The sequence below is a fragment of the Zingiber officinale genome, unplaced genomic scaffold (genome assembly GCF_018446385.1).
Source record: "Zingiber officinale cultivar Zhangliang unplaced genomic scaffold, Zo_v1.1 ctg134, whole genome shotgun sequence".
Taxonomy (NCBI): Eukaryota; Viridiplantae; Streptophyta; class Magnoliopsida; order Zingiberales; family Zingiberaceae; genus Zingiber; species Zingiber officinale.
Window position 1 is genome coordinate 223,082 of NW_024589830.1, and position 18,506 is coordinate 241,587.

The following is an 18,506-nucleotide window of genomic DNA, read 5'->3' on the forward strand; positions in this document are numbered from 1 at the left end:
TATTCCGCCATTCGCTTCATAACCACCGACCACCGCCGGTTTCAAGAGTTGATACGAGCGGGCGGCGTCGGCGTCGGCGTCGGCGTCGGCGACGGCATGGGAGAGAATAGGATGGTTTCGGGGTCAGGGTTCTGCTCTGCGAGAGTGGTGGTGGACGCGGGCCACCACATGCTGGGGCGTCTGGCGTCGATCCTCGCGAAGGAGCTTCTCAACGGGCAGCGTGTCGTCGTGATCCGCTACGAGGAGATCTGCCTCTCCGGTGGCCTTGTACGCCAGAAAATGAAGTGCCTCCGCTTCCTCCGCAAGCGCATGAACACCAAGCCTTCTCACGGCCCCATCCACTTCCGCGCCGCGCCCCCTCTAAAATCCTTCGGCGGACTGTCCGAGGGTCTCCTTTTCTACTTCTTTCTTGTCAATTTCTTAAAAATTTATTACTGTAGTATGCTGATGGAACTACTATTTCTGTAGGATGATTCCTCACAAGCCCAAACGTGGAGTTGCGGCGCTGGCGCGGCTCAAGGCGTACGAGGGGGTGCCCCCGCCTTACGACAAGATAAAAAGGATGGTTATCCCGGATGCTCTCAAGTATATGGAATTTCTCGCTATGTAGTAATCTTCTTCTGGTGGGATGGAATCACTACGATACTATTAAGGTTAGATCCATCAATTTCAATCTTATTTTTTGCCCTTCATGCGTGACATGTGTCACAGATAAAGATGTTTCTTTTGACCATTTATTATTAATATTATCGCCTTGTTGCTATTCTCTGTTTTGTGACCAGTAGTAGTTTAACTGCATTCAAAAGGCCTTTTAATCCGTGCTTTATTTTTGCTCGGATAATCTCAAACGAATTGTAACCCTTTTTTTAAAAAAAAATAAAAAAATCTCAGTGTTCTCTGTTATATTTTCAATGCAGGTAAAAAAAGATGAAATTGCCGTTTATGTCAATTCAAAATACAATGTATGCTATTTCTTGAAGATCAATTATTTTGACTTAGCTGAAGGGTCAATTATAGTTTGACTTGAGCTGAATTGTCAACATATAGTGGCTGAATTTGCCCTTTAGGTGGTTTTGTTTGTTTCATAGATGTATGATGAAGGTTTATGATTTTCTATAAACAAGCGAATCAGACATTTTTTAAGTTAAACTGAAATCCCTAGTGACGTTGAGTGGCATGCTTCCTATTGCAGATTAAAAAAAATCACATACTAAGTGTGGTCTTAACTAGTATTTGACGTAGATTTTTAAGCGGATTTGATTTTGATTTTGATTTTGATTGTTGTAAGTTTTTAAGTTGTTTTTCCCATGAAATAGACAAATATTGAGTGAAAAATGCCTAATGTATTAATGCTGCATTCCTATCTCCACATCATATCATGAACCGGAAATGGCACTATATCTGAGACTTCCGTATCATTGCGTGATCTAGTTTAGAGTGAAATTATAAGCCAGAAGGTCGAGATGGTTACACATGAATTTGTTGTTACAAACATGCTTTGAAGCTATTGGTCCTGCCCTTCTTAAGCATATGGGATAAGTGGCCATATCAAATTGAACTGTCTGAAGTGAGTTGTTTGACAGCCATACCAATGTCATACAACTTGCAGGGATATTTTCTTGGTAAATTCCTCTATTTTAATGGGTCTGATTCATCTCAAAAAAAAAAAAATGCTACCTATTGCAGGAGTTGGAGGAGAAGAGGAAGGAAAGAGCTAAGGTAGCATACGAGGGAAGAAAGCAGCTCATGAAGCTGAGGTCGAAGGCTGAAAAGACTGTAGAAGAGAAGCTCGATTCCCAACTAGATATCCTCTCACCAATTAAGTACTGAGTTTAATTCCTCAACTTCTGTTTGCCTTCTCCTTTTGGTCAGAAGAAGAGTTTAACTCTGTTATTTGTTATTTGGCAAAAGAATATATAAACATGTGATTGTAATTTTCTTTTTTTTAAAAAAATGCATTATCTTCAATAAAATGCAATGTAAGATACCATAGAATTTTGCTGTACAACTAAGTCCACTATAAGAATGAAATATTAAGGTATCAGAGTATTACTTAACTAGGTTCATATTATAAGAATGTAGTTATTCACAAACGATGTGATTTTAGCAAGAAAAAAAATGTATTAGGCATGTCTAAGCTTGGCCCAAGTCCAAAACATGTGGATAAGTTTAGCTCAAGAGATCAAACCGGTTCCTGATACTCATAAAATACAAACAGTGTTAAGAGGAAGAAAACAGATACATGTGCTCAAGAAGTATGAAAGATATCACCCTGAAAATTGTCATAAATTGCTCAGATCATGATAGGCAACTGGAAAGAAGAAAAGAGGGTTACAACTTGCGTCCTATGTTGACTGTCACAAAGAACATAATCATGATGTATGACTCGCATCTGCTTCTGCATTACCATCTCCTTCGTCGTCGTCATCACCAGCACCTTGCTCTTTGTTTGCAGAGTTAAAATTGCCTTCATCCATCAACTTTCCCTCTGTTTCACCAATAATTTCATGAACAAATGAACTGGGGCTCTCTTGGTTACCTTGCTCATTTGCCAAGCTTGCAAGTCCATTTTGCTTCAGATACATTTCCAGAGGGAGTTGTGCATTCTGGAGAAGGCTCATCATGCTATGTTGTGGACTTGCCGTCTGCGAATCGTCATTACGCCCAGGGTGACAATTCAAGTCTATACCCTCCTTGCTCGAATCAAAATTTTCAATGACAGTCCTGCTACCCACATGGCTAAATTCATTCTCCTGGTGGAGCTCTGGGAGTTGAGAGCCCTTTGAAGAGCTGCTAGTTCCTTCAGCTTCTTCCTTGTTGCCCCCCAATGCAACCTTCTTATGAGCCTCAGCTTCCTCGCGCTCGGATTGGCGTTTCTTCTTCCGCATCATGAGAGTATTAAAGCGACGCTTCACTGTCATACAGACATTACATGTGCATGCGGGATCATGCTTTGGACCTTTGCCACTGGGAGGCTGGATGCAGACAATGCACGTGCAACCTGGACGATGCCGCGGATGTTTAGTAGTAGTAGAATATGTAGTCATGCTTTGGTTTCCTACATCGCCAACTGCTGCGGCAGCAGCAAAGGCATCAAGGCTAGACGCGGCTAGCTCTGATGAAGTACGCTTCCAACTTGCACTGGTACTCTGCTGTTGGAAATCTGTATTATATAATAAAGTATAAGAGAACAAATTAGAAGGCATAGTACCTTAAAGAATGAAATGAATAAACATTCAATAGAAGCATCTATATATGTTGGTTCCCTAAGCATCTCAGTATCTCTGTAGCTGCAACTTCAAAGAGAAATTTAAAATGCCAGTATTTAAGAACTGATATGTTGCAGATTTCCAGGTAGTATGTGACACTTTTCTTTTTCCAAATAAAAAATAAATAGCACGAGATGAGTACACTGAATGAGGGCACACCAGAACAAAATAAAATTAGCAAATATAACCACAATCTAGAAAGAACAAGCTGAATTGTAAAACATAAAAATTAGATAAGTTCAATGCATGTCCACACAAGGCAGAAATGTGTGTTGTGATCTCTCTCTTATGAAACACATGCATCAGAGTACAGCCCCAGAAATCAATTTCATATAATAGATAAGAATGATATTTACCAAAATCCAAACTTGTATGCAAACTATACTCTTTCTGTGTGGATACAAATTTCGAACTTCTTTTGTCATAATATTGTACATGAACATCCAAAAGTATATATAACTGATTGCTTCATCAAATTTATTTGATACAGGTAGATGAACAGTTGATTGAGATACACAAAATCTATTTTAATGTTCATCGTTAGCAAAGCATCAGTTCTCTTTCTCCTCTCTCCCCTTAGCCAATCTCTCTTCTCATTTTCTCCTCTCTGCCTCCTCCCTCTTTTCTCTTCCTCACTCTTTCTGAAGTGTAGGAGTAGAAAACAGAGAGGATTAGGAGGTTGCGAACTTTCAAGATCAAATATTGGTGTGAGCTTGAGTGAGAGGGAAAGAGGAGGAGCATTCCGGACAAATTGATATATAAATGAGGGATTGTCGTGTATGACATTGGACAATAAAAATTTGTGCCATGTACCGAATAGAAAGAGGGCTATAACTGATATATAAATTGGTAATTAACAAACAGATAAACTGCAGAAACGTCCATGACAAGCATCAATAGAAAGTAGGTAGTTGGATGAAATAAAAAAAAGTCAAAAAAACTAGTACAATTCATTCAGCAACACCATAACATTATTTTTATATAATGTGTTTTTCTAAAACAATATGCAAACCTTCATACTGCCTGAGAAGAAGCTGCATTTCTTTCTGGCTCATTTCATCAAGTGCAGAGCATGAAGACCTGCAAGAGTGTCCTCAGGTAGGAGTCACTAAGTGATAGTGAAATAATGTCAATACCAAGGGACACAAAAAATACCAACGAGCATGTATAACATTTTTAAAGCTGCAGACTGCAAGAACAAAATTTAACTAATATAAATTTGTTAAGTTGAGAGAACTAACACATTAACCATTTTAAGCGCAACAGAATCAAGAAATGCTCAATTCCCACTTAATTGTAGTTCCAAGGCTCAAAATGTCAAACCATGCTACAATTTTGATCTTTGACCAAGACAATACTATTTCAGTATCATACCAACATTCTGATATCCAGTGCCGGTGACAAATTGGAGAAGAAAATGAAAAAAAAGACAAGACCAATAAACTTTTTGTTCCATCTAAACTAGTACAATTTTGATGTTTTCTTTGTATGAACACAAACTACAAAAAAAAAAAAACTTTATCTCAATTTATCTTGACCTATGTACTCATTGGCACGATTAACATAATGACACAAAAGACATTGTGTGTGCCGAGTAGTATCGAATTTTAGTAATTTCAGAATTATATATTCCAATCATGTCATTTGACATGGTATGAGATTTCAAACCATGCATAGTTCACTCATCTAAGTTTATAAACCACCTTACTATCCCACAACTTTTTATGTGGAAGTAAATTAGGATATTATAGTCACCCTTCTTAAGGCTTCCCACACTCAGATAATTCTTTTCAAACATCTCACATCTAGAATTGGATGCACTCTAATGCCAAATTATCACAACCCTCCCAAATGAGAGAATTGACTAACTCTATAATCTCCTACATTAGCCCATAACTATGTGAGAGCAAACTAGGATGCTAGTTATACTAAACATATTCAAATCCTCCATCCAAACCTTTAACTAAATCTTCTACTCTGAAGATGTTGCAATGGATTGGCCTACAGTTGTGGCTGCAGTTGAGTAGGATTTTGCAAATCTAGGGAAAGCAACTGTTGAGTAGGATTTTGCAAATCTAGGGAAAGCAACTTGGTATGCACGGTGAGGGGGGCATTGAAGTAGATGCAATGTATAGAGGTTCTTAAAATGAGCATGAGAGGTGATGCATGGGTTGTTCTGAACCACCACTAAAATAGGAGATTATTTACTTAAGTTTAGTTTTAAGCAATTGTTGCAAAAACTAGTGTTTTCATTCATCAAGATACGGACAATCACATGAAATAATCTAGAGAATCATGATCAAACATTTTGTGTTGTTGATAATACCTAATCAAATCTTGTATAAATAAACCAAATATGAATACAAGGCCAAATAAGGCATTACATAATAAGAATAATACCAGTTGAAAAACTGCCTGTTACCTTTTAGGGTCCCACACATTGTCAACACAACTCCATTGTGTGTGAAGAAGAATATCTACAGGTATACGGCGCCATTTGAAGCAATCATCACATTGAACCCATTGATCTTGTTCTCTAAATGACATTTTGAAGAGAAAAAAATATGCATAAAAATCCATTTGCTCTAATGCTTTGAGTTGAAGGAATGTTGAACTACAATAATAGAATAGTTTATATTTCAATGTGTTAAGAGCTTTCTTTAGCATCATAAGAATAATCAACTTATCCCATTTGTTTTATGATCTAACATCATAAGTTATTGTAGGTGAAAAAGGTTTTGATGGCTACAAGGCTTACACCAGAATCATAGCAGATTTGACAAGATAACTCAGATAAATATGATCATTAAATAAAATATGTATCTAAGTGTTGAAAAGGATATTTGACAATTATCCACTAATGGCACATGCAGATACATGCAAAAAGATGTGTTTCAAAGTATTGCCAGTTGGTTATATTTTTTGGGTCCTTTTTAACTAAGTTTACTAGTTTCTTATCTAGCAGATGTTAGTCCCAACTAGCGGATCATAGTCTTTATATCTCTTTCACAACATAACAAGCTTACCCTGAAGATCGAGCTGTAAAAATGCTTTTCTTGCCAAAAATTGGGGGTTCCTACAGCCAAGCAGGAAAGGGGTTAGTGGTAGGAAAATTTTCATTATATAAAAACAATGTCCTAGAAGTAATCAAGCTTGTACAACTGGGATGGCAAACTGTGCCAAAGTAAAATACAATTTCATTACAAATCAGATCTAAAGAATTACCAAGGTCAATTCAGATATTTTGCTTTTGTCCACGAAAGGCCAGTACAATACCATATAGATATAGATGTCAGCATCTTTGTCAATATTAGTACAAGTAGCAATATTGGATACAACAACAACAACCAAGCCTTATCCCACTAGGTGGGGTCGGCTATATGAATCCTTTTACGCCATTGAGCTCTATCTCCAACTATATCATTAAATAATTTTGTAAGTCATTCAATACCTTATTTCCCTAGGCACTTCTATACCTCTATCGGAATATCATCTGGTCCAACGGGTTTTGCATCCCATTTAAAGCTTGTTCTACTTCTGAAGTTTAAACTCTACGATAAAAATTTAAATTTCTATGCTCATTTGACCTACTTAAATTACCTAAGTTAAGTTGATCATCTAAACCTTCATTAAAAAATTGATGAAAATACCTCTTCCACAACTCTTTTATTTCATAAAAATTTAAATTTCTATGCTCATTTGACCTACTTAAATTACCTAAGTTAAGTTGATCATCTAAACCTTCATTAAAAAATTGATGAAAATACCTCTTCCACAACTCTTTTATTTCTGCATCGTTTACTAGTACCCTATTACATTCATCTTTAATACATTTCATTTGGATAAGATCTCCTGTCTTCCTTTCTCTCACTTTAGCTATTCTATAAATGTTTCTTTCCCCTCCTTTTGTATCCAATTTTTGATATAATCGTTCAAAAGTTTCATTTTTTTTTTTTTGCTTCATTCACTACTCTCTTAGCTTCTTTCTTGGCTATTGTATATTTTTTTTAGATTTTCCTGTTCTTATAAATATATAATTCCTTATAAACTATTCGTTTTTACTCCACTTTCTCTTGTATTTTCTCATTCTCACCAAGATTCCTTAATAATTGGTGCATGTCCCTTTAACTCACCGAGAACACTCTTATCTACTATTTTCAACTTTAATATTATCTTATCCCATGTTGTATTAAAATCACCATATATTTCACTTAATGCTTGTACTCCTACCTTCTCCTTGAATATATTTTGCTTCTCATCCTTTAACTTCCACCACTAATTTTAGGAATCGTATATATTTTTTTTCTATTGATATTATGCTTGAGGCATATATCCAACGCTACTAACATATGTTAGGTAGTTAAGTTTTCTCTAGGGATGACCTTACAATCTTTACAAATCTTTCTATCCTTCTTCCTAACCATAAGAAAGTCAATTTGTGATTTATTATTCCCACTTTTGAACGTGACTAAGTGTTCTTCTCTTTTCTTAAAAAAACGTATTGGCTAATATAAAGTCATCTGATAGCAAAATCTAATATAGTTTTCCCTTCCTCATTTCTCGTTCCTAACCCATAACCCTCATATACCCTCTCATCTTCTTCATTTTTCACTCCGACATGTCCATTATTAAAATCATTTCATTAAGTCATCCCAAAGTAGCAATATTGGATGTTATAAAAAAAGCATACAAGCATGTTTGGGCCCAATCCAACTCAGCTTATACAGATTGAGATGGAACAATTTTGATAGTCATTAATGTCAACTGTTGTGGATACAACGAAAAGAAATTGCAACAGGTAATTAAACTACTGGCAACATAATTTCTAGCATGAGTAGCAGACTATATGTGTAACTAAGGTAAAATTACTCACAATTTTGGGAGAGAACCACCAGCAGCAAATCACAATTGAATATAGCTATAATCAGTATAGTTTTGAGAAGAAAAAGAAATCATATAAAAAAACTGAAGTGACTTCCCAGTTCAGCATACATATATAAGCATATGCATGAAAAAGTTATACCTATAAAAGATTTGTTGCTTCAAAACATATAGTGCAGGACAGAAATCTAGAAAAACAATGTTATGTATGTGTAATATCTGTGAAAAATACAGATAACCAAGTTGGCAAAACAAGGGAAAAAATAGGGCAGTTTTTTTTTTTTTTTTTGAATTGTCAAGGAGTGCCTTTTTTCCTAAAAAAGTCAAAGCACACACATTGTCTAAAATCTACTAGAATCCATCAACCAATTGCCCAAAAAAGACTAGACCGAAGGATCAATCACTCTAATGCTGCACCTAAATGAGTTGTAAATTTTTTAAAAAATTATAGAAATCCATAAAATTTTTAGTACAAGTAATAAAGAGAAAAGTGATATAAATTTTATAACAAAATTTTCAAGATTTTACATGAGTTATAAATTGAAATATATATATACACTCAGGCACCCACGTGAGGAGCCCAGCGTGGACGCCCAACAGATCCCTTTAATGTGTGACGCCCAACAGATCCCTTTAATGTGTGTGTGCGTGTGCATGTGCGTGTGTTAGAAAAGATGAATTTAAAAAGCTATCACAAAATGTATTTTTTAAAAAAAAATAATACAGATCAAAGTGAAACAAATTCTGTAATTTAGGAGCAAATTATTTTTTTTCAAAAAAAAGTGAAATGTAAATAAATAGAATGTGATAATTTTGTTCATGCGGTTTTGACATGTAGCAGCTTCAGTCAAACTACTATGCAACCACATAGTAATTTTGGTTATTTTTAATTCGTTTGGTTAACTCCAATGTCTCCTAAAGTGCATCTATCTATTCAGATTTCAATGGCCATGAGTATACTTAGGTGCGCACATTAGACAGTAGAGCATGCATTTGATGGGTTTAAGGGCATTTTGATAGATCACTTCAGGCGGGGTGCCCATTTGATCTTTTGGGAAAAAAAGGATCCCTTTAATTTATTTTTTTTAAATGCTCCATTAACTTTTACCCAAACAAGAGAACAAACAGAACTACATAGTCTGTAACTAGCTAATTTATTACATTGTCACTTTAAGTTGAAAGTGTACAGGAAACATGGAGGACACTATTCATTAAACATGAATACTACAACAACAACAACAACCAAGCCTTTTCCCACTAGGTGGGATCGGCTGTATGAATTCTTTTGCACCATTGAGCTCTATCTCCTATTATATCATCATCTATATTTAAATAAAATTTATCTTGTTTTATTGTTGTTAACCAAGTGTTTTTTGGTATTCCTCTTCCTCGTTTGATATGCATGTTTATCATAGTTTCACATCGCCTAACTGGAGCATTTATTGGTCGTCTAAGTACATGTCCTCAATAGATGCAACTCCGACTTTCTCTCTAATGCTCTCATTCCTTATTTTGTCCATCTTCGTATGTCCACACATCCACCTTAACATCCTCATCTCGCAACTCTCATCTTATGCTCATGTGCTCGAGTCATATATGTTACACTAACACCTCTCTTTTCTAAAATTCTCCATATAATTTCTCTTGGGACTCTATTATAAGCTTTTTCTAAGTCAATGAATACCATGTGAAGATCTTGTTTTTGCTCCCGATATTTTTCAATTAATTGTCTAAGGAGATGTATAGCTTCTATTGCCGACCTTCCAAGCATGAACCCAAATTGATTTTCTGTCACTATGGTCTCATGAATACAAATAAGATTATTTGTACTCATTAAACATGAATACAAATAAGATTATTTGTACTCATGAACAAAATTCTATCAAAATTCGAGCATGTATAGTCCCAATGCAACTTGGTCAATCCAGATCAAGATGAGCTAACTTTTACAATCAACAATGTCAATAGTCCTGGAGAAAATAGAAACAGCATACTACTGGCAACATAATTTCTGACATCAGTTGTGGGGTGTATATGTAATCTAGTAAAGGTAAAATTACTCATTGTTTTTGGAGAGTAACAACCACTTGGAAATTCTCAATTGAATATGGCCATAATCAGCAAATTTTGACACGAAACAAGAGAAATGATATATAAAAACCAAGGATTCATACAGACATCAAAGAAGTGACATCCAAGTTCAGCACATATATATAGTTACGTGTGAAAGATATATACATATAAAAAAAATTGCTACTCCAAAATATTTAGGGGGGAGTGGAAATATAGAAAAGCAATGATATATATGAGTTGTGCCTATGAAAAATAAAGATACTCAACCAAGTAGGCAAAACATGAAAACGAGCTATCTGAACCTAGCAATCATTACATTATCAACTTGAACCAGAAGTTGCAGAAAACATGGGGGAATCTATTTGTGAAGATAACATTCCAAAATAACCATGCAACAATATTAACCAAGCATTTTGATAGATTTGACTTACTTCATATTCTTCAACTTCATGGTCCTCAATTGTGACAATGCTAGGTTTAGCACTTGGAGGTGGGCGAAGCAATTCTTGAGCCTCTTCCCAAGTCATCTTGAGCTCCAGTGCATCTTCGGTATCCATGAGCAACCTCTTAGATTTGGAACCAATGTTTCTGCTACTACTTTGCAAAGGCTGCCAAAGCAATCCTTCAAATGGCCTTCCTCCCTTGTGCCAACTAGTTTCAAAATCAGATTGATTCAGATGTTCTGGTTGAGATGCTAAATATGGATCTACAACTCCTTTCATTGTTGGAAGAACGCCAGAATAGCCATTTGCTATGGACATGTTCTCATCAATGCCAGATAACAGTGTCTCATTGCCAAAAGTATCATTAGTAATTGCAGAAATCTGACAGTCCTGATCCAATAAAGAAGGAATAAATCTCGTCAAACTTGAGAAAATGTTCAATATAGAGCATGATTAATAACTCTCTAAAGTCCAAACAAATGAGGACAAGAGAAAACCCGAAAGACATAATAGGAGGCCATTATTACCAGGAATTTGCAATATACGCAAGTTTCTTACCTGTAGTGGAATAGTGTTTGTTGCCTTCCGATAGCCCATCACAAGTTTTCCTTGAGGATCTATTCGGCTAAAAGTCACTGCAATATGATATGGAACATGAGACAAATTAATTTGTTGTAATAGTGTTCATTGTCAGACACATTTTCATAACTTAGTGTATGTGCCAGCAAAATTCTAAATTTTGAGTCAACTAGAGTGGCTACAAATATCTTGTAAAGAACACCTTTAATTTAAGAGAAATTCCCCCATATAATCTCAAATGTTGTAAGTTTCATCAATTTTCTGTTTCCACATATCTGTCAATGTCACTTGCACCCAAATTGTTAGCTATACATCATATAGCACATCCTATTTTCACAAGTGTTATTTCTTATTTTAGAAAAAAGTTAAATTTTGAGGACCATCTCATGCTTGCTTTTATAAAATGCATACTTCCTTTGAGTGTTACATCATAAGATTTCCTTCAACACCAACACATATTAACAAATAAGCAACAAGACACAAATAATGTTTAAAGAAACAATTTCAGAAATTTTGAAGGGGTAATCTTGATTCCCATACTTGAACCTTTTTTCATTTTTTCTGGATAATCTTTGCCATAGTAACCAAACAATTGGAAAGGAATCTGAATTACCAATGAGCGTGATGCAATCTTGCACTAGAATTTTACGCTTAGAATAACGATGCTTAATTAAACATCTCTAGTGATTATTGCATACTCATAATTGCAACAAATTTAAATTTAATATAAAATCATGTATCAAAATAGAAAATTGATTCTTTTACTAGTATATCATTTTATATCATGTCAGTCAAAGTTTAAAGACTCGTCCTGAGACAGGATTTTGGTCTATGGCTGAAATGAAACTATTTCATATTATATCCACTCGTGCTTACAAAAGGCGTCAATTGCTCAAAAGAGCAAGAAGTAGGAGCGACTGAGAATGCATACTTGGAGGAGGCTCGAAGGTCCTCAAATAAATATCATTGTCCAAATTAACTTGGAAAACCAGATTATGATTATCTATAGCCTTTAGACAGAATAATATCAAGTGTGTGCAAGAAATAACCTGTATCACCAGCTTGCAGCTGAAGAGATTGAATGCAAGGAGTAACACCCTCTAAAACATACATTCTGCTATTGTTATTTGGCCAAAATCTGAACTGAAAATTCCATTCTTTCCCCTTTGTATCTTGTATCATCAATGGAACACCTTCTGGTTGAGAAATGGGAGGAAAATATGCCTAGAAAGAAAGAACAATGAAGCAAATGTCAAAAAGGAAACATATGAAAACAATATGAGTAATTAAATATCTAGATAAACTAAGCTAATTGTATCTAGATAAACATGTGCAAATGTAACACTCTTAACTGATCCTCTTAGCATCTAGAACACAGAGCATTTCACATTTTATATAGGATCTGTCAAAAAAAAAAAAAATATTAATGCAAATCGAGCAAATCTGAATATTACCTCTGCACAAGCTTTTGGAAGAACTAAGCGCCCGATACGACCTGCATCACTAGCACTTAAAACCTTCTCAAATAGCGGCACTATTGTGGAATTTGAACTTTCACAGATAGAAGATTAAGGTAAAAGAGAGAGATATTTGATACACAAGAAATGTGTATTAACTTGTGAAAGAACATATAAAACTATCGTGTAGTTAAGGATACTCTCCAGATATTTGTTGTAATTCTTGGTCTGTGATTCTTGGCCAATAACGTGGAAGTAATTGGTTACGGCCCTCAGCAGGTGGCCTTGCAACTCGCATATATGGAAGTGAGTTCTTAGATAAATCTGAAAATGGTTGGTTACTTGTCCTAGGACACTTCACAATAAGGGAACGAGACCTTTGCATTTGCTGAAAGGTAGCAAGTGCCTTTCTTTCATCCTTTTCTTCAGATATTGAACATGTCATGGGAAGGGAAAGAAATGGCCTTTCTGCAACTTTACAAACTTCTTTGTTGCTAACTTGGATTGCATTTCCCAAGCTTATATTAATACATCCTCGGGATAATGATTCACATACAGACTTATCCATCATTAAAGCTTTCTCATCCATTGGAGAGATCTGGGAGGCCAATGGACCTTGGTATCTGTTTGACAAACTTGTAATCACAACATCAGGTGAATTTTGCTCTGCTTTGATTTGCACAAATGATCTGGTTCTACATTCATTATGTTCTTGATCCAGTTTACTCGGGTATTTTCCCTTTGATAAAGTTCCTCCGTCAATTTTACAATGAGCAGGATTAGCTGACATTTCACAGGCATGAGTTGTTATCGCTGAATCAGTATCTTCCTTCAAAGTCCTATCTGGAAGAGCTAGTACTCTTTGATGGTTTTGAGAGACAAAGTTTTGAACTATTCCACTGGACATCTGAAAGAAAAATATTCACAATACTCCATAAAATGCTTTCTAAATGAAATAAAATAAGAAATAAAAAATCATATCCTAAATGTGTTGGCATAGAAAAATCAATGTTGAATTCCCCATTGAAAGTTTGACTCATGAATAGTAAAGATTCAGATTATAAGTGCAAAATATGTTAAAAAGGAATTACACATCATTTGTAACATTATTGATATCCTATAATTATGCAAAACAATATAATATTTTATTTAATAGCATAATATATAATGGTGTAAAGGCTTGTTGTTGTTGTTGAATATATAATGGTGTAAGTTAATGTTGATTCACACTAAAAATAATAATCATAATGCTTAATTATTGTAATTTCATTCTATTAATAATTGCAATAAAATCAACCATAGAAAAATCACATCCTAAATGCTTTGGCATAGAAAAATAATTGTTGAATTCTCCCTAATCTCGCTGACATCAAGATAATTGGAGATAAAGAGGTAAAGGGCAACCATGTTTTGTCGAAAGAGGAAAGAAGCATAATTTTGACATTACATTACTTCTCAGCCGCTACAAGTTTTACCTTTATTGTGATTTTGTATATCTATGTGACTTGTTCTTCCCAATCATTATTAAGTGTCATATTCACCTTGGCTATCATTAACACTATATATTTATGTGACTACTAAGGCAAAGTGAATGGAATCTTAAAGTCAACAATAAGATACAAGAAGTGGTCTTTAGACGTCAAAGTCTTCTTCATTCCTCCTTTTCATGTAGGAGAACTTCTATTTTTTACTTAGGTTAATGCTATCAAGAATTTGAGTCATAGCAAGGGCGAAGTTGCAAATAATTTTCTTATGTCAGAGGCATTCAAAGATGAAATTTCACATTGGAAATTTCATTTCAATTCTTAATAGAATGAAATAATAATAGTTTGTACATTGTCACCAGTGTATTATACACTATATATTTTTTTTATGAATCACCGTCAACTTACACTATCTATAATATTATGTATTAAATAGAATACAAAGGCTAGTAAGGCTAGACCGTCTCTCAGGACGGTCTAGTGGCTAGCGCATGAAGTGCTACCACCATGAGGTCTAGGGTTCAAATCTCGACATAGTCGAGGTAAATGTCTCCCTCATGCGTTAGTCACTATTCCAAAGGTTAGTAGTCACTCGTAATTTACCTCCTCCATGTTGGTCCTGGGACGAGTTGACGAGGGCGCTGAGGCGAGCGAATCGCCTTTTGCCAACATGTATTAAGTAGAATATATTATTTTCCATGTTATAGGATATCAAAACTATTGTAAATAAAATAGGATTCTTTCTTGACATATTTTCTAATTTTATATGAAACCTATGATAAATGATTCAATGTTGATTCATGATTCAAAAATTTATCAAAATTATTCATAATACAAACCTTGGTTTCTTTATGAGATATGAATATGAGAGTGTAGCATAAATCTAAGATCCGAGCATACAACAAAGCTTCAATAATAATTAGAGTAAATTATGTGATTTAGTGAAAGATATAATCTTACAAGAGTAACTTCTGAGTTCTTTATGCAACTAATACACTGAACTCCTCCCGTATCGAGTAGATCAAAGAAAGATTTTGAAGCAATACATCCACAATGTAAGTGCTGCAAATAACAGTTATAACAACGTTCAGAATACAGAAACATTTGACAACCAGAAAAATTGGAAATGTATGTCCAATCTTTTGAGTGCATAATACCTTACCACAGGAACAACATTCCCTCCACCCAGACTCTTTCTGGTGAAAAATGTCACAGAAAACTAACTGCTCATATGCCATCCTGATTATCAAAGAGTGCACGACAGATGAATAATAAGATTCTTATTCTTATTCTTATTACTTTTGCAGAAAAAGAAATAGCAGTGTAGAGATTGCATTAAGCATCACACTGTAAGTAAAGGCTATCATCTCCATGATATGTTCATAAATATATAACATAAACAACCATATAAAAAAAGATTAACAGGCCGTAAATTAATTTTCTTAAGTTGAAACTTAGAGCATAAGCATATGGAAGTTATTCTTGAATCGTGTCAGTTACTTGACACTTTTGTATAAATACCTTCTCTTTGACAAAATAACAAATAGACACACAAATTAGCAACCAGAGGCGAAGCCAGGGATATATAATTTCAAAACAGTCAGTAAATACACCTCAAAAAAATTTACACTGAAATTATAATTGTTCACGATGAGAAGTCATGATCTGAAATCGTTGCATAATAGATTCATTGTCAATTCCATTAAAAACATTTTTCTCAATGTACGGAACCATACAAGCATTAAGTCAAAAATATATTAAACTATTGAATATTAATAAAAAAAATTGAGGGGGGCCAGGTGTCCCCCCTCGAATGTATGTAGATTCGCCCTTGATAGCAAACCTTCTCATGTTGCATTCTTGTACTGAAATAAATATAGATTCTACAAAGAGACAAAAAAAAGAGAATATTTTTATGTGAAGATAAGATACATGTAGCTGACCCCAAGATACTTGTGATTTACAGCTTTTTATGAGATAACCAAAAAGATCCCAACTTAGTATATTTATGAATTTATGACTGCCACTATAAAATTGTTTCTCAACATGACAAAAAAAAAACTCAAGCCTTGCTATTTTATTTTTAAGTTCACGAATTTACAAAAAAAATCAACACCTCAGTTGACAGATTATTGTACAATTCTAACCTTACATGGATTAAATGCCAATACATATGTATACTGTGATACGAGACTTAAAAAAGGGTAATTAATAGTTACTCTAGTCAGCTTTACAAATAAGTCTGATACACTATCCTATGAAGCATCATAGACAAATAGGAAACAAGCATGTGCACTAAAGATTGACAAGAAAAACTTATCACAGAAATATCCTTGACAATCTTGGTGGAGTTACAATGGACAAAAAGTTCAAAGAAAAGCCTAGGTAATCAATCCATTCACATATATCAATCAAAGTAAAACGGACAGCCATGCCAATATTAAGCTCCAAACATGTAATTCTCAACATTTTTTTTATTAAAAAAAAACAATTTTTTAGTTTGAAACTGTCATTAGCAAATTTTCGCAAATAAAAGTAATAAACAGTAGTCTAGCAATGACCAATTTAACACCAAGAAAACATCATTAAAATGGAGTTAACGGGAATTACAAAGGAAAGTAATGGAAAATCTAATCACGGACATGGCAATCCAAATGCATCCAGAAATGACAAATGGAAAGTATCAATCTTGATTTCAAATGCTCAGTAAACACAATAAGAAACTACCTCCAATGTAATTCTACTAGATGCTATTATCCAACTCAGAAACTAAACCCTAACAACAACTGAAAATGGAAATTATACCAAAAAATATCACCCAAAAAAAATGCCAAGTATACCCGCACTTGACGCATAGAGAAGCAAATCCCCCTGATCTCAGGCCCCATCCCCTCCTCCACTCTCCCCCAGGCTCCGTCGCCCCACAAGCAACATTCATGCACCTCCCTGTCTCCATCTCCGACTCGTCCAAATCACCCTGGAATTAAAGGTCAGTTACCAATTCTCCTAACTAAAATCAGACACGAATAAATTAGACTAAGAAAAGAAGCTAATAGAACACTCTCAGCGCACACGAACAAGATCCCTCCTTTCGCTTCTCTTACCGATCACTGCTCCTGGTCTTCACGGAAACCCCATCTTCCCGTCGGTCAGAGCTCAGAAAACAGTTAGCGGCGAGAAAGGAGTCAACAAAAATCTATATTCCCACTTGCAAGTCGAGATACAAAGAAAGATCCCTCCTTTCACTTTTGTATTCCCGATCACCTCCCTCCCTTTCCTCCCAACTCGGTTAAGGAGCTCAGCTATCCAACTGTGGCGGCGATGCTAGTAAGTGCCGAAGAGAAGATAGAGAAAGGAGGCGGAGGGACAGAGATAGAGCTCTGCATGGACCAGCGAGGAGCAGCTAGCGATGATGATCACGATGTCTTCTCCGCGAGGAGGAAAGGAAATCGAGAAAAAGACCTCCACCTTTGTGCACGAACGCCACGCGAACGGAATCCCTCTAACGGTCACAATCGCTCTGATGATACGATCTCAACCGCAAGATTCGCGGTGGAGTTACCGCCCCCGAGGGCGGTGACGGCACTCGAGCGGAAGCACGGGCGCTGTGCATCGGGCTTGGTGACGTGGACACCGACGTGGTGGGGGTAATGATGCCGGGTGTGCACGAAACCGGGAGGGAATTGGTCAGGAGGCGGCGTTGCGGCAGTTACGGGGGAGTGACTCGTGGCCGTCAGTGGAGGGGTTGAGGCGATCTAGGCCGTCGATGAGAAGTGGTCCTGGTGGTCTAGATGACTGGACTTGACGCCGGTCGGAGGTGGAGGTGGCGGCGGTTGTTGGAGGGTTAATTATGAGGCGGGTTGCAGGTAGTCAGTCATCTGGTGCGTGTGAAAACGATGCCATGGATTTGTACTCCTCTCCAACCAAGCCATTGTTTAATTGTTTATACGACGTCCACCGGCTTCCTCTTCCTCGATCCAATGGCTTTGGAGGGACCAGATCTTGTGATCCATAAATACAATCATCTTTTGATCTAATATTTATATTAGTGGGAGGAGGTCAGATCCTCTTATTTAGAAGATTTTGAATTAAAAGAGGTCCTGCATATTTATTAGTGGGATAAATTTAATCCTTATGTGTTATTCATTATTCCAACAATAGAGATTTTGGATCATAATCCTTGATCCTTCTGAATCAGGGGTTGCTAATAGATGGAATCTCATGACCCTACCTGTATAACAGATAGGATCCATGAATTTACACTTATAAGTGAAATGGTCCATCCTCTAAATCGTATTTTATGGTCTAGAGGATCTGGCC

General features: G+C 35.8%; 1 protein-coding gene and 1 pseudogene across 3 annotated transcripts; one reads left to right on the forward strand and one right to left on the reverse strand.

Annotated features, from left to right (window-relative positions):
• The first annotated feature begins 24 nt into the window (after positions 1-24).
• LOC122036154 lies at positions 25-1,908 on the forward strand (annotated as a pseudogene).
• Positions 1,909-2,168: 260 nt separating this feature from the next.
• LOC122036156 (B3 domain-containing protein Os07g0679700-like) lies at positions 2,169-17,676 on the reverse strand. Of its 3 annotated transcripts, none has more exons than XM_042595390.1 (13): positions 17,291-17,676; positions 17,027-17,163; positions 15,344-15,425; positions 15,147-15,248; positions 12,903-13,609; positions 12,700-12,796; positions 12,295-12,469; positions 11,225-11,301; positions 10,655-11,056; positions 6,296-6,345; positions 5,692-5,805; positions 4,282-4,349; positions 2,169-3,163 (listed from the first exon to the last, which is right to left on the reverse strand). In XM_042595390.1, exons 2-13 carry the CDS (start codon positions 17,140-17,142, stop codon positions 2,373-2,375), a joined length of 2,781 nt encoding a protein of 926 aa, XP_042451324.1. In that variant the 5' UTR covers positions 17,143-17,163; positions 17,291-17,676; the 3' UTR covers positions 2,169-2,372. The 3 variants fall into 3 exon arrangements, with proteins under 3 accessions (XP_042451324.1, XP_042451325.1, XP_042451326.1); XM_042595391.1 differs by having other exon boundaries at positions 16,992-17,163; XM_042595392.1 differs by lacking the exons at positions 17,027-17,163; positions 17,291-17,676 and having other exon boundaries at positions 15,349-15,425.
• Between the last annotated feature and the right edge of the window lie 830 nt (positions 17,677-18,506).

Coding starts and splice junctions, on each gene's coding strand:
- LOC122036156 (XM_042595390.1), bottom strand. CDS start 17,142: ATGGAGACAGGGAGGTGCATGAATGTTGCTTGTGGGGCGACGGAGCCT. Junction 6,346..10,654: donor ATGAAGTTGAAGAATATGAA/GTAAGTCAAATC, acceptor GCTTGGCTGTAG/GAACCCCCAATTTTTGGCAA. Junction 3,164..4,281: donor TCTTCTCAGGCAGTATGAAG/GTTTGCATATTG, acceptor TATATAATACAG/ATTTCCAACAGCAGAGTACC.